The sequence below is a fragment of the Elephas maximus genome, chromosome X, assembly GCF_024166365.1.
Source record: "Elephas maximus indicus isolate mEleMax1 chromosome X, mEleMax1 primary haplotype, whole genome shotgun sequence".
Lineage (NCBI taxonomy): Eukaryota > Metazoa > Chordata > Mammalia > Proboscidea > Elephantidae > Elephas > Elephas maximus.
The window spans coordinates 55034119-55048464 of record NC_064846.1 but is presented as its reverse complement, the minus strand read 5'-3'; the positions used below and the strand labels follow the sequence as shown (position 1 = coordinate 55048464).

Below are 14346 nucleotides of genomic sequence, written 5' to 3'. Positions count from 1 at the left end.
GAAGGGAAAAGTGGGGATTTTGATTTGTGTTGATCATTATCCTCATAGCTGGTGTCAGAAAAAGTGGATTTGATTCACAAAGGGGCATAAGAAGAAGAGGCAAAGTCATACACACACATGCATACACACTACTCCTCTCTCCTCTCCCCACCAGGTGACGAGGTCCATCCTCACATGCCTAGAATTAACCTAAAGGAATAGAGAGGTGTGATTCAGTTCTCACATCCATAATATGGAATATCACGTACCCTTTAAAATATTACAATCAACCAGAGATGATGTTTCCGCCTATCACAGTAGCCAAGATTAAAAATATTGATACCCAGTGCTGGCATGTATGAGGAAACAGACACTCACGGTCATGGGTCAGGAATGGTGGGGATACATTTTGAAGGTCGGTTCGGCAGTACATATCAGAATTTGTAAACACCCGTTTGAGAGAAGAAAAGCATTCCTACCATCCAGGGGCTAGCTTAGCCCTCACAGCTAGGCCCTGGGGTGGTCTCTTGTTGAATACAAACAACGCCACAGAAGACCATCATCAGACGAGGACACTCTGTGACTGTGATGCATCAAGACAAAAAAAATACGGCCACTCTGTCATCATGTCTGAAAACAGAAAAAAAAACACTGTCCCATGCAATCCAGAGCAAGGGCCTTGTCCTCAAACCCTACCTCAACTCACCTAGTGGAAGCCCAATCCCGTAATTATTTCTACGATTATTTACATATAACAGCTTCTTCTTGAGGCATCCGTAGTTCCCTGTAGTGTGTCCTCTCCCTCACTGCAACGAGTAATAAACTTGCACAAATACCGGCATGTTCCTGGTGGTCGTTGGCTACAGGGCATTGCCATTCATGACCTTTGACAAAGCAGTTCCACTTCAAGGAATTTACCGTACAGAAGTATTCAAACAGGTGTGAAGATAGAAACAAGGATGCTCGCTGCAGCATCATGTCTCACAGGAAAAAAACACCTGTAAACACTCATCACCAAGGGACCGATTCAATGTGGTATGGCCATACAAAAGACTCTTTTTTTTGCAGCTGTTAGAAAGCATGTTGCATGAAAACTCCAAATTTTCCTGAAAGAAATTCAAGAAGGTCTAAAAAAAAATGGGGAGATGTATTTTGTTCATGGATCAGGAAACTCAATATTATTAAGAAGACCCTTCTCCCCCAAACTGATCTATTGATTCAAATCTAACCCAACCAAACAGCCCGCAGGTGTCTTTGTAGAAACTGACAAGCTGATTCTAAATGGCATATGGCAATGAAGATGTGAAATAGCCAAAATAACTTTGAAAAAGAAGAAAGTTAGAAGACTCACACTGTCTGGCTTCAAGACTTATTATGAAGGCACAGCAATGAGGACAGTCGGGCACTGGCATCGAGATAGACAAGTAGGTCAGTGGAACATAAGAAAGGGTCCAGAAATAGACCCTACGTACACGGACAACTGATTTTTGACAAAGGTGTAAAGGCAGCCCGGTGGAGAAAGAGGAGTCTTTTAAGTAAATGTTGCTGGAACAAACTGGATATTGCCATGGCAAAAACGAACTTCGATTCGTAACTCTCACCATGTACAAAAATTAACTCAAAATGGGTCATAGACCTAAATGTCAAACCTAAAACTATAAAACTTTTACAAGTAAATACAGTAGAAAATCTTTGTGAACTGGGTTTGGCAAAAATGTTTTATATACAACACTGAAGCACAACTGGTAAAATAAAAGAATTTCTTCATCAAAATTAAAAACTTCTGCTCTTCGAAAGATACTTTAAAAAGAATTTGAAAAAACAACCCACACACTGGGAAAAAATATCTACAAAACATACATGTGATCAGGGACTTGTATCCACAATATATTAAAAAATTTTCTTAAAAATCAATAAGAAAACTACCTAAAACCCCGAGAGTATGGCCCCCGGACACTCTTTTAGCTCAGTAATGAAGTCACTCCCGAGGTTCACCCTTCAGCCAAAGATCAGACAGACGCATAAACCAAAACGAGACTAAACGGGCACACCAGTCCAGGGACAAGGACTAGAAGGCAGGAGGGGACAGGAAAGCTGGTAACAGGAAACCCAAGGTTGAGAAGGGAGAATGTTGACATGTCATGGGCTTCTTAATCGATCTCATAAAACAATATGTGTAGTAACTAATGAGAAAATTGTTTGTTCTGTAAACCTTCATCTAAACACAAACCAAAAGCAAACCCAGTGCCATCGAGGCGATTCTGACTCATAGCGACCCTATAGGACAGAGTAGAACCGCCCCATAGAGTTTCCAAGGAGCGCCTGGCGGATTCAAAGTGTCGGCCCTTTGGTCAGCAGCCGTAGCACTTAACCACTACACCACCAGGGTCTCCCTTCATCTAAAGTACAATGAAAAAAGTATTAAAAAAAGAATCCACTTTTTAAAATTGGGCAAAAGAGTCACACATATTCTTCACTGGATATACGTGGATGGCAAACATGCGTATGAAAAGATGTTCAACATCATTGCTCACCAGAGCAATGCAAATTACAACCACAATGCCATATGGCTAAAATGAAAAAAGACTGACCACATCAGGTGTTAGCAGGGATGGAGAGGAATGGGAACCCTCACACACAGCTTGTGGTAATGTAACACGGCACAGCCACTTAGGAAAATGTAAAAGTGAAATGTATACCTACTATATGAGCCAGCCATTCCACTCCTTGCCATTTACCCAAGAGGAATAAAAGCATATGTCTACCAATGTTTACAGCACCTCTATTAATAATCTCCAAAAGCTGGAAACAACCCGAATGTCCTTCGACAGGAGAATAAACAAAATGTGGTATAACCACGGAATGGAATACTACTTGGCAATTTGAAGCAGTGAACTATTAACACATACAACATGGATGAATGTCTAATAATTATGCTGAGTGCAAGAAGCCAGTAACAACCCCTCCCCCTAAAAAAGAAAAAGAGTACACGCTGTATGAATCCATTTATAGAAAATGAAAACTATGTGGATACAAAGAAGATCAATGGTGGCCTGGGGCGGGGTGGGGGGCGGGGGGAGGAGAAACAAAGGGAGGGTTGGGAGGGAGGGATTACCAAGGGGCATGAAGTAGCTGTTGGGGGGAGATGGATATGGTGACTATCTTGATTGTGGTGATGGTGACATGCATGAATACGTATCTCTAAACTTACCAAATACGTGCAGTTTAGTGTCTGTCAGTTAAACCTCAATGAAGCTATTAATAAAAAGCATGTGACAGATCTCTACAATAATGAATTAGGAAAATAATGACGAGGAAAAGGCAAGTTGCAGAATACCACTCTCCCATTTTTGCAAAAGAATAAATGTGTACATATGTATATTAGGAAATATGGAAAGAAAAAATCGGGAGACTACATACCAAAATATTACACGATTCGAAAATATGCTTTAGAACTACATTTATTGACATGGAAAGATCTTCACAATATACTGCTAGGGAAAAAGCATGTTACAAACAGCACTGAGAACATGATTTCGTTTAACTGTGTAAAAGTCTTAAAGCGTATAACCCGATACTTTCACACACAGAAACTTTCTCTTTAGCTCAGACCATGGGCTGTACTTCCTGCCATAAGACTTACAGAACTCAGCCACAGGCCAAACTCCTGGGAATACTTTCTGGACCATACAGACTTCCAGAAATCACCATCTTGTGGGTTGAGACAGCTGCCGCTCTGGGTCGACTGTTGGGCCAAACCCATCTATTCATCCCAGACTTTTCTCCTGACCTCCAGCCAGGTGGAGCCAAAAGCCTAACTGACATGGCCAGATTGGAGAAATTTAAATGTTAAGAATTGCAAGCCCGGCAGGGACATCATCCGCAGCAGAATTGAGCCATTAAAACCAAATAATCCCTGAGCCTTGAAGACCACCATGGGAAAAAGTGAAGGGGGACTGTAAGGCAGTGTGGTGAGAGTGGGTTTCGGTATCAGACAAACATGGTTACCAGACAAAACAGCTATGCCACTTGCCAGCTGTGGGGTTGTAGGAAAAAAATTAAACACCTCGGATTCTCATTGGAGAGTACCCAGATTAATGACTTACAATAAAACGAAATACTAGTAGCCTATCCAACAGGATCATCGTGAGAGACAGAAAAAAAAAAAAAACCTGTAAAATGTGGTGCCAACAGTGTCTGACGTAGAGTAGGCACTCGGGGAATGTTTCCCCTGCAAACCTCCTTCCTTTCTTTCTGTAAGAGATGACACTGACATAAACCAAATAGCCTGACAATATGAGAACTCCAAATGTGGTACCGAGATAAAAAATTAAATAAACTAACATGACCTTTTGACTGAGACTCAGGTCCGTTTACGTGTTGTAGAATGAGTTGTGTGATGCAGGTGGAATAGGGAAAACAGTTATTCCTTTTACATTAAACAGTCTACACTGTAGCAATCCCTGCTTCCTTTAAGGATCAAGAGGGCACGTTTGGCTACGAGCATATATACGCTGTCGGTACTGGCGCTCATATTTCTGTGTGTATATGCCTTATTTCTGCAACTAGACTATAAACTCAAGGGTTTTTTTGTTTTGTTTTGCTTTTCGTTTTTTGCCACGTGAAGCCACAAATGGATCTATGTAGATACTAATGAACAAGCTGGCTTACTTCCAATGTTGGTTCACCATCTCCTTACGGAAAATGCTACACATCTCCCAAACTAGACAGGATGAAGATCAACAGGTATTTTCGGCTCAAGGGGTAATATTCATTTGATATCCAAATATGATCTAGCTCAAACCCAGAGGCTGTCACAAGTAACATCACGTTAAAGATGCAATTTATAACGTGCACATGGTGATAAGCACAGCATTATGCAAGGCTCTTTGGGAACATACAGCCTATTAAAGTTTGGAGATTGTTCCAAGTTTTCTCTTTTATTTCTGGCTCATTTTACAATTTTTCAATAATCGTTTTAGCTTCACGGAACACGGCCTTGAGTTCATTATAACTCACGGGATTAACAACTACAATCAATCCCCTTCTGATATGCTCCTTTATATTAACAAATATGGCCACGGCAGTAACAAGATTGGCTTTTGCCTCTTTCTGGTGAAAGATGAGTTTTAATGCTGACAATACCTCAATGTTCATCATGTCTCTTGCTGCAATGGGATTTTCAGACATATTCAAAAGTACTTTCAAAACCAGATTTCTGGTTTTATGATTTCCCAGGGATAGCATACGGGAAAGCTCTGGAAGGTAAGCGGCAACAATGAAGTGATGGTTACGGTCAGCACTCAGCTGCCCTAATTCCTTTAATCCAGATCGCTGACCAGGTGAGTTCAAGGGAAAAGACACGGTTTCCTTACACATATGCACAACATGTATTATATTCCTGCGTTGTCTTTCCTCCACAGAAATGGGATTCAGAGTAATTTCAGTCTTTCTTGTCACGTTTGGCAATCGAAAATGGAGCAAGCTTTCAATAACAGTCAGCACACCCATCTCATTAATGAGCTCTTGGGCAAGGGGATGAACCTTGATGACACCCATTGCAATTTGAGCTATTTTATGAATGACAGGATCAGCATTTGACTTAAGTAAGCTAACAAGTTTTTCAAAGTCCTCAGAATTCAGGCGGCATTCCATTTTGCAAGGGCAAGGAAATGGCCTAATCCCATTCAGCTCCCTGATCCTGATCTGCCCTCTGATCTTCTCTATGGCCTGAGTGCAAGTCTCAGAATCAAATGGGTACGCGTCTATAGACTGTAGGCATATGGAAGTGCCCTCACGAAGACCGGCTTCTGCCGCAGGCAGGGAACCCGTGTTTTTCTCACCTGAGGACTGGGCAGTATAGGAAAGGGGCCTTGTCCTCGATGGGACCTGGTATCCAGATGCCAACGATGCCGGAATTTCAGCAGGGCCATTGGGCCAGACAGTTACCTCAGACCCGTCCTTGGGCCTATTTCTTTCATCAATTTCACACGTTACCCGGGGCCTAACTGTCCTGTACAAGGGTCTAGGATTAGGGTCAAAACTAATTTTACCTCCATCCCAGAACCACTTCCAAATAACGACTTTCCTCTCCTCCTCCTCCTCCTCCTCCTCTTCGTAGTCCTCCCACTCCTCCTCTTCGTCCTCCTCCCCCTCCTCCTCTTCGTCCTCCTCCTCCTCCTCTTCGTCCTCCTCCTCCTCCTCCGCCCCTGGCCTAGGCTTCCAGCTGGCCCCAGTAGCAGCCTCTATTCCCAACTCCTCAGTATTGATTGAGGCACCAATATCAGTTTCACCTTCGTCCTTAGCGTTCGTCTGATCACCACCAGCCTCTTCCCTGTTCCAGAACCAGGAACCGATACTGGTCTCTTCCCCAGCCCAGAACCAGGCATCAGTATCAGTCTCATCTTTGTGTGTGGCCCCAGATGCAGCACTCTCCTCAGCCACACAAGAAAAACCAGATACCACAGCGGCCTTATCCTCAGACCTCGGACCAAAGTCTGTATTCATCTCCTCCCCTGACCTGGCCCAGGATCTAGGCATGGCCTTAGCCACGCCTTTGACCAGAGCCGTAGGCTCTGACAGGGCTCTTGCCTTCATCTCAGTTACAACCTTAGCCTCAGACACTCCCTTCCTCTCTGCTACTGCATATGTCTCAAACCCTGCCTTGGCCTTGACTATGCCAGTAGCCTCCCTTTCTGCTTCAGCCTTTATGCTGGCCCCTTTCCTAGTTTTAGCATGGGTTCCACTCTTATCCTCAGACATGGCTGAAGTCTCGTTATATAGCCCTATTCGGTATCGGCCTTACAACTCAAGGTGTCTCGGGTCAGTGTCTTAACACTCTTTCACTGGGTCAGCCTATAGCCTTGGAAGCAACAGTCAGAGTCAATTGTCGGCTCGACAGTCACAGAGTCCCCTTTGAAAACACACAGCCTCTGTTAATGATACAGACAGAGGGCAGAGGCACACTCAGGCTGGAGGAAGATGACGGCTCCTGGGTGCAGACCTGCTCAGAGGGATGGTCTTCTGCCACTCCGAGGCCACCACAGCTAGCACTGCAGACGGACCTGAGTTGGAAGAATGAAACGGGGCTCTGAGTCTCTTCCCACTGTACTGCTCTATGCACAAAGTCACATAGAGAGACATGAAAGGAAGAGCAGAGACTGACTGTGTGGTACAAGTCGATAAAATGCGTCCTCATTTTATCCCTTCCACGCTCCCACTACTCCCAAACAATACCCGGCCCAGGCCCTACACACTCTTTCCTCTGCATCAAACAGGAGCACGGACCGTGGGAAAGCTTGCTGAGATGAGAGCAAGAGAGGCTAAGGAGCACCCAGCCCTTCTGACCCCATGCTGGTGTACACCACTCCCCTACAGGTCTACCCAGGCAGGCCTCGTTCTCACGCCAACCTGCACTGATCCGGTGCGATTCTCCCCTCCTTCCTTGCTTCCAAAGTTGACAAGCTCTACAGCAGATCCACAGGCAGATCTATGGGCAAAAACACACAAGGGTGGTCTCTCAATCCAACAAACATCTGCCTTTCCAAATCTACAGCACTGGTTATGCAACATAGCCGACGTCCTTGGACCCTCTTGGCATCACTTCCTTCCCCATTTCCAACCCCGGTATCTACCAATCGCTCTATAGACATGATCCTGGCTCACCCACCCCCATTTCCTGTACACAAATGCGTGAGGGCAGAGGTGTCTGGAAAGCTGGAAGTCAATGGTCCAAGATGTGATCTGGTCTCACCCGACTGCCAACAGCCAACCCCCACCCCCCGTCAACGGGGGTACTCATGCTCATACCCACCTTGGATCCAAGTTAATAGTTTGTCTTCTTTCTTAACTTCCAAGAGAACTGCTCCCTACAGACATCTATAGGAAAGGGACAGAGCTATTGATAGACAGAAAGACAGGGCAGAAAAAAAGAAGAAACAGGGGGATTAGCAGATGGCCCAACACCCACGACAAGGGTTATAACATTAGCTTTTATATATTCAAGGCCATGTTAAATGCCTACCACCTGTCTGGGTCTCCTCCAGTGATTCCCCAGCCAACTCACCCCAGACATACAGCCTGTCTGAATACCCCTCCCCGCAACTCTGAAGTCAGCCATTTCCCAGCAGAGGCCACAGCTCCTTCCCTGAACAAAAACATGAGGTGCAGGGGTCGTAGTAGAACACGGGCAACTATATTTAGAAAGCACGCAGAGAAGATAGTGGGAACTATTATTTCAATAATAGCATTACGTGCCCCCTCACCTTCCCCACGTGCTTCATACCTAGATCCTACCTCACTTACCTATGGGAGCCTGCCCACACAGCGGGGGTCCTCAGGAGATGTCCACCTCCCTACCAAAGGAGAGTCCTCCTCCTGGAGAAGCACCACACCCTACAGAAAGATGGAGGGGCATTCAGCAAAACAGCAAGAGACTATGTTGGCAGTGGTGGAAAAATAGAGTTTAATGCACACATTTCCAGAATTCAGCTTCCAACCCTTCCTTTTCCAGAATCAGGGATGAAGTAGGTAAATGAACTTCTTAAATTCTCACAGCTCCTCAGATCTCCACTCTCAGGAACTCTGTGAAATCTTCTGTGGCATTACTTCTGCACCAAAATGAAAGGGGCTGGGAGGGGTGGGTGGAGATGGGAGTGTGCGTTTCCAGAACCAGAACCTGGAGCCGATTGACTTCAAATATTATCAACTGGCCCCTCAGAAAGCATTTCCCTCGACTCTGAGTCCCCATTCCTGTACCTCAGTGTATAAGCAGGCTTGCATCTTGAGAAAATAGATCCCGTTTTAGTTATCTAGTGCTGCTGTAACAGAAATACCCCAAGTGGATGGCTTTAACAGAGAGACATGTACTCTATCGCAGTCTAGGAGGCTAGAAGTCCCAAATCAGGGCACCAGCTCCAGGGGAAGGCTTTCGGTCTCTGTCAGCTCTGGGGGAAGGTCTTTGTCATCAATCTTCCCAGGTCGAGGAACTTCTCAGCACAGGGACCCCAGGTCCAAAGAACAGGTTACTCTCCTGGCTCTTGTTTCTGGTTGGTATCAAGTCCCCCTGTCTCTCTGCTCACTTCTCTCTTTTATATCTCAGAAAGAGATTGGCTTAAGACACAACCTAAACTTGTAGACTCAGCACTGCCTCGTTAACATAACTGTCTCTAATCCTGCCTCATTAACACCATCCAGGTAGGGTTTACAACACGCCGGAAAATCACATCAGATGACAAAATGGTAGACACTCACATAATACTGGGAATCATGGCCTAGCCAAGTTGACACATATTTTGTGGGGACACAATTTAATCCATGACAGATCCCAAGCCAGGAGGTTGGAGTGACACTACCCTGTTTATTTACATGGACCCTTCCTGCGAAAGCCCACCCGCTCCTCATCCAGCCCATTTGTTTGAGATAAATAGGCTGTTGTTGTTGTTAGTTGCCCTCCAGTGACTCCAACTCAGGGTGACCCCGTGTGTTGCACAGTAGAACTGCTGATAAGGTTTCAAGGCTCTGAACATTCGGAAGCAGATCTTTACAGGCCCCTCTTGCTGGGTTCTAACCGTGAACTTTTCAGTTGATAGGCATGGATTGCTTTTCATAATATGATGTTTGTTGACAAAAGGCAGTTTACAAAACTATACGTAGGATATCACCTCATTGCTATCCTTAAATACACAAGGTGACATCCGAATAGTCAAATTTCTGAAAACAATAGACACAGAAAAACCTGGGAGAGCCAGAAACTATATAAGGCTCAGACCTGTCAGAGAAGAAACTCAAATATTTTCCACTAAAATGAGCCATAGAAAAGTGGTAAGACTGCACCCTGACAAATGTGGAAAACTTGTGAGAACCAGAAAAACATGGCAGACCTGTCAAGTTCCGGCTTTCACAGGTTTCACTGCACATTCAACCCTTAGCTCTTTATCCTCATTCTCTGATGTTATGCTAGTAGGGAGAGGAAGAGGATAAGCAAGCCCATGAAATAAGAGAAAAGTAAGAGGCAGGAAAGCACACGAAACGGAAGGGGCAGGGGTGATGACTCTCTTGGCCTATCCCCACTCAGTGAACTGGAAGCGGTGCAGGAGGCTTTTCCTCTTCCCCAGCTCCATCGGACAGCGCCCTCTGGCACACGGTGGTGACACTGAAGCTCACACACAGTGAAATGTGGGTTTATCCCTGCTTGCTAGTTCATTTCCATCTACGCTCTCTGCTAGCTCTGCTATTATGCTAACGTCAGAAGCATGGCGTTCACACAACAGAGGAGGCAAAGGTGGAATGGGGAGCCAACATTTGCTGAGGCCCACAGGTGCCACACGCTGTGGGGTTTTATTTTCAGACTTTTCCTCTTCAAGTCCTCAAACAATGCTCTGGGGCAGGCATCGTTACTTCCCTTACAGATGGGGCAATGGCCTCAGAGGCCAAAGTACATCCTCAAAGAATGCTAGGGAGGTGTCAAACGGACACAGAAACCAACTCGAAAGGGCTTCCACTGGCCACTTCTGGGGCAAAATGACCATCGAAATAAACAACGACAGTAATAGATGGTAATCATTTGAGCAAAATAGGAATCTATGAGTCTTACTGATATAAATGAATACATAGATAGATAGATGGAGAAACAGATAAGGCAGAAGGGAAAGCTCTACTATACAGTCGAATGCTAATTAATAAATCTAAAAGGAATTAGGAAAGCAACACCTGACAACTGTCATAGTTATAAGTGGTTCAGGCAAGAATCATAAATGGAGGCTCAGTCTGCACCAAATCCCACAGCAGTCACCCAGCTCCCATGGTACCCATGCTGGCCACGTAAATCTGGCGGAAAAAAAAAAAAAACCAACAAACCTGACTTGGTTCATAATATGGGCTAGGAACTCTATGGGACCGACATGACGCACACAGACGATCTCAAGTATTTCTCACAATAAACACTCTCCGCAGCTGCAGCCATATGCACACACACGCGCACGCGCGCCCTCTCTCTCTTCAGCTGCAGAGATGCAGACACACACACACACACACACACGGAAACATATTCTTTCCCCTGTCTCTCTCCTCCCAAGACCCTCTCTCATCGCCCCTGTCTGTGGATGGAGAGCACCTCCAGGACAACCCTGCAGCAGGAAACCACGCTCCCTCGGGCCAGCAGGGACCAAGACGGCCTGTCTCTCCAGCTGACGAGACAGCGGGACACCGAGTCTCAAAGCAGTAAATCGCCCCTTGGCTCTGGGGTCCCTTATCTCCCCACACCCAGGGCATGAGCACCCATACCTACCGCTGAATTCCAAACACCGGACGACAGGAACCTGCTCCTCCTGGCGGGCCACGTCCCTGTCTATAAAAAAGTCGTCACAATCCCCAGCTAGACGTCGGGTTTCTATGGCAACCGCAAAGCACTGGCTGCTCTGGACACCGGAAACACCTACGCAGGGCTGCGGCCCCCCTCCCAGTCCTTTGCTGAAAGCACAACACCTGTGCCCTTCAGATCTCTCGGTAATACTTCCCACAACCACATGTGAATCTACAATTTTCTTCAAAATAAAATTTTAATTATGTGAATAATAAAAAATATATATTGCATAGACAGAATAAAAAACTGGAATTTTGCCATGTTGGCCCCTAAAATCATGGCAAATGGATTTTCATCTATTTCTAAAAATTCCATTAATATTTATTATTTAACAAAGAAAAGGTCAAATAGTCGATATTATGGAGTATTTTATACACGACAAACCCTCTCACTGTGAGTTCACGCAAATTGAAGAATAACCGGAGCTGAAATAAATACCTCACTGAGTTTAGCAGTAGCATAGACACAGCACAAGAGAGGATTAGTAAACTTGAAGATAGCCAAAACCCGTTGCCATGGAGTCGATTCCAACTCATAGCGGCCTTATAGGACAGAGTAGAACTCCACCTTCCAGAGCTTGAAGATAGATCAGAAATATATCCAGACTGAGGCACAGAGAGAAAAAAAGATGGAAACACAAGAGTATAAGGGCCAAGGTGGCACATTCTAACACGTGATTAATTGGAGTCACAGGAGATGAAGAGAGAGACAGAGAGAAAAAAGGGAGAGAGAGAGAGAGAGAAATTGAATGGGGAAAAAGCAATATTTGCAAAGATAACTGATGAGGGTTTCCCCAAACTGATGAACAATGTCAAGCCACATATTCAAGAAGTTCTATGAAACGTAAGTAGGTAGGATAAACAAAGACACACACGCAATATAAGCACATCATAGCAAAACTACTAAAAAATACATCAAAAAGAAAACATTGAGACCAAATGGTCAACAATTACTTTAAAACAATGATGAGAATGTAAGGCGGCAGAGAAACTAGATTAATGGAAATGGAACAACCAGAAGGGAAATAATGAGAATGTTCATGCATTGTGAAGAATGTGACCAATGTCACTGAACAACTGGTGTAGAAATTGTTGAATGGGAACATAAACTGCTGGGTAAACCTTCACTGAAAACACAATAAAACGGCATTCAAAAAGAAGCATGGTGTTCACAGAACGAGGGAGGCAAAGGTGGAATGAGGAACCCACACGTGCTGAGTTCTACAGATGCCACATGCTGTGGGGTTTTATTTTCAGACGTTTTCTCTTCAAATCCTCAAAGCAATGCTCCGAGGCAGGCATCATTGCTGCACTTACACCCAAAAACCAAACCCTTTGCCGTCAAGTCCATTCCGACTCATTGCGACCCTATAGGACAGAGTAGAACTGCCCCACAGAGTTTCCAAGGAGCTGCTGGTGGATTCGAACTGCCGACCTTTTCGTTAGCAGCCCAAACACTTAACAACTACAGCACCAGGGTTACTGCCCTTACAGATAGGGAAATAGGCTCCCAGGGCAAAGTACATCCTCAAAGAACACTAGGGAGGTGTCAAACGGACACAGGGGCCAACTTGAAGAGGCTTCCACCGGCCATTTTGGAGACAAAATGACCATCAAAATAAGCAATAATAATAACAGATGGTAAACCTTTGAGCAAAATAGGCACCTATGAGTCTTACTGATATAAATAAATACATAAACGGATAGGTAGATGGAAAGATAAGGGAGATAAGCTCTACTCTACACTCAAATGCTGAGTAATAAATCTAGAAGGAATTAGGAAAGCAACACCTGACAACTATCATAGTAATAAGCGGTGCAAGCAAGAATCATAAATGTCGGCTCAGTCCGCACCAAATCCCACAGCAGTCACCCAGCCCCCATGGTACCCACGCTGGCCACGTAAGCCCAGGAAAAACAGTCAACAAGCCTGACTCGGTTCCTAATATGCGCTAGGAACTCAGTATGACCGACGTGATGCACATTAACTAACTCGAGTTACCTCACAGTAAACACTCCCAGTAGCTGGGATGAAGCGCGCGCGCGCGCGCGCACGCACACAGTCCAGTTGCAGAGATGCACACACATACATGCACACAAGCTCTCTTCCACTCTCTGTCACAATAAACTCTCCTGGCAGCTGCAGCGAAACGGACACACACACTCCAGCTGCCGAGATGCACACACATACATGCACACAAGCTCTCTTCCCCTCTCTGTCACGGTAAACACTCCAGGCAGCTGCAGTGACACACACACACTCCAGCTGCAGAGATGCACACACATATTCATGCACACATGCTCTCTTCCCCCCTCTGTCTCTCTCCACCCAAGACCCTCTCTCATCGCCCCTGCCTGTGGATGTAGAGCACCTCCAGGGCACCCCTGGAGCAGAACACCACGCTCAGTCGGGCCAGACGGGACCACGAGAACCAGTCTCTCTCCCTGAGCAGACACCCGGGCACCGAGTCCCAAAGCGGGAAAGAGGCCACTTGGCTCTGGGACCCCTTGGACTCCCGACACCCAGGGCGTGAGCACCCATACCTACCGCTGAATCCCAAACACCTCGAGGCAGGAATCTGCTCCCTCCGGCGGGCCACGTCCGGGTCTATTGAAAAGGCGTCACGGTCGCCATCTTGACGACGTGTTTCTATGGCAACCGCGAAGCACGGGCTGCTCTGGACACCGGAAACGCCTACACACAGCCGTTCCCCGCCGCCCGCACAAACCCTCCCCCCGTTCCCACCCTCCCCCACGTCTCCCACCCCCCCCCACCCCGTGCCTTTTCCTTCTGCCCTTCAGTTATCTCGGTATTATTTCCTACAGCAGCATGTGAATCTACACTTTTCTCAAAATACAATTTTTAATTAAAAATGGAAAAAGGTTAAATGTGAATAAAAAGAAAAAAATATTGTTAAAAAAAAAAAAAAAACCTTTGCCATCGAGTGAATTCCAACTCATAGTGACCCTCTAGGACAAAGTAGAGCCGCCCCATAGGGATTCCAA

At 45.6% G+C, this 14346-nt stretch overlaps 1 protein-coding gene across 1 annotated transcript; it reads right to left on the bottom strand.

Moving 5' to 3' along the window:
- Window positions 1-3432: 3432 nt before the first annotated feature.
- LOC126069638 (protein BHLHb9-like) lies at window positions 3433-13981 on the bottom strand. Its single transcript, XM_049873242.1, has 6 exons — window positions 13889-13981; window positions 8284-8373; window positions 7793-7876; window positions 7390-7468; window positions 6164-7043; window positions 3433-6061 (listed from the first exon to the last, which is right to left on the bottom strand). Exons 5-6 carry the CDS (start codon window positions 6739-6741, stop codon window positions 4936-4938), a joined length of 1704 nt encoding a protein of 567 aa, XP_049729199.1. The 5' UTR covers window positions 6742-7043; window positions 7390-7468; window positions 7793-7876; window positions 8284-8373; window positions 13889-13981; the 3' UTR covers window positions 3433-4935.
- Window positions 13982-14346: the final 365 nt, after the last annotated feature.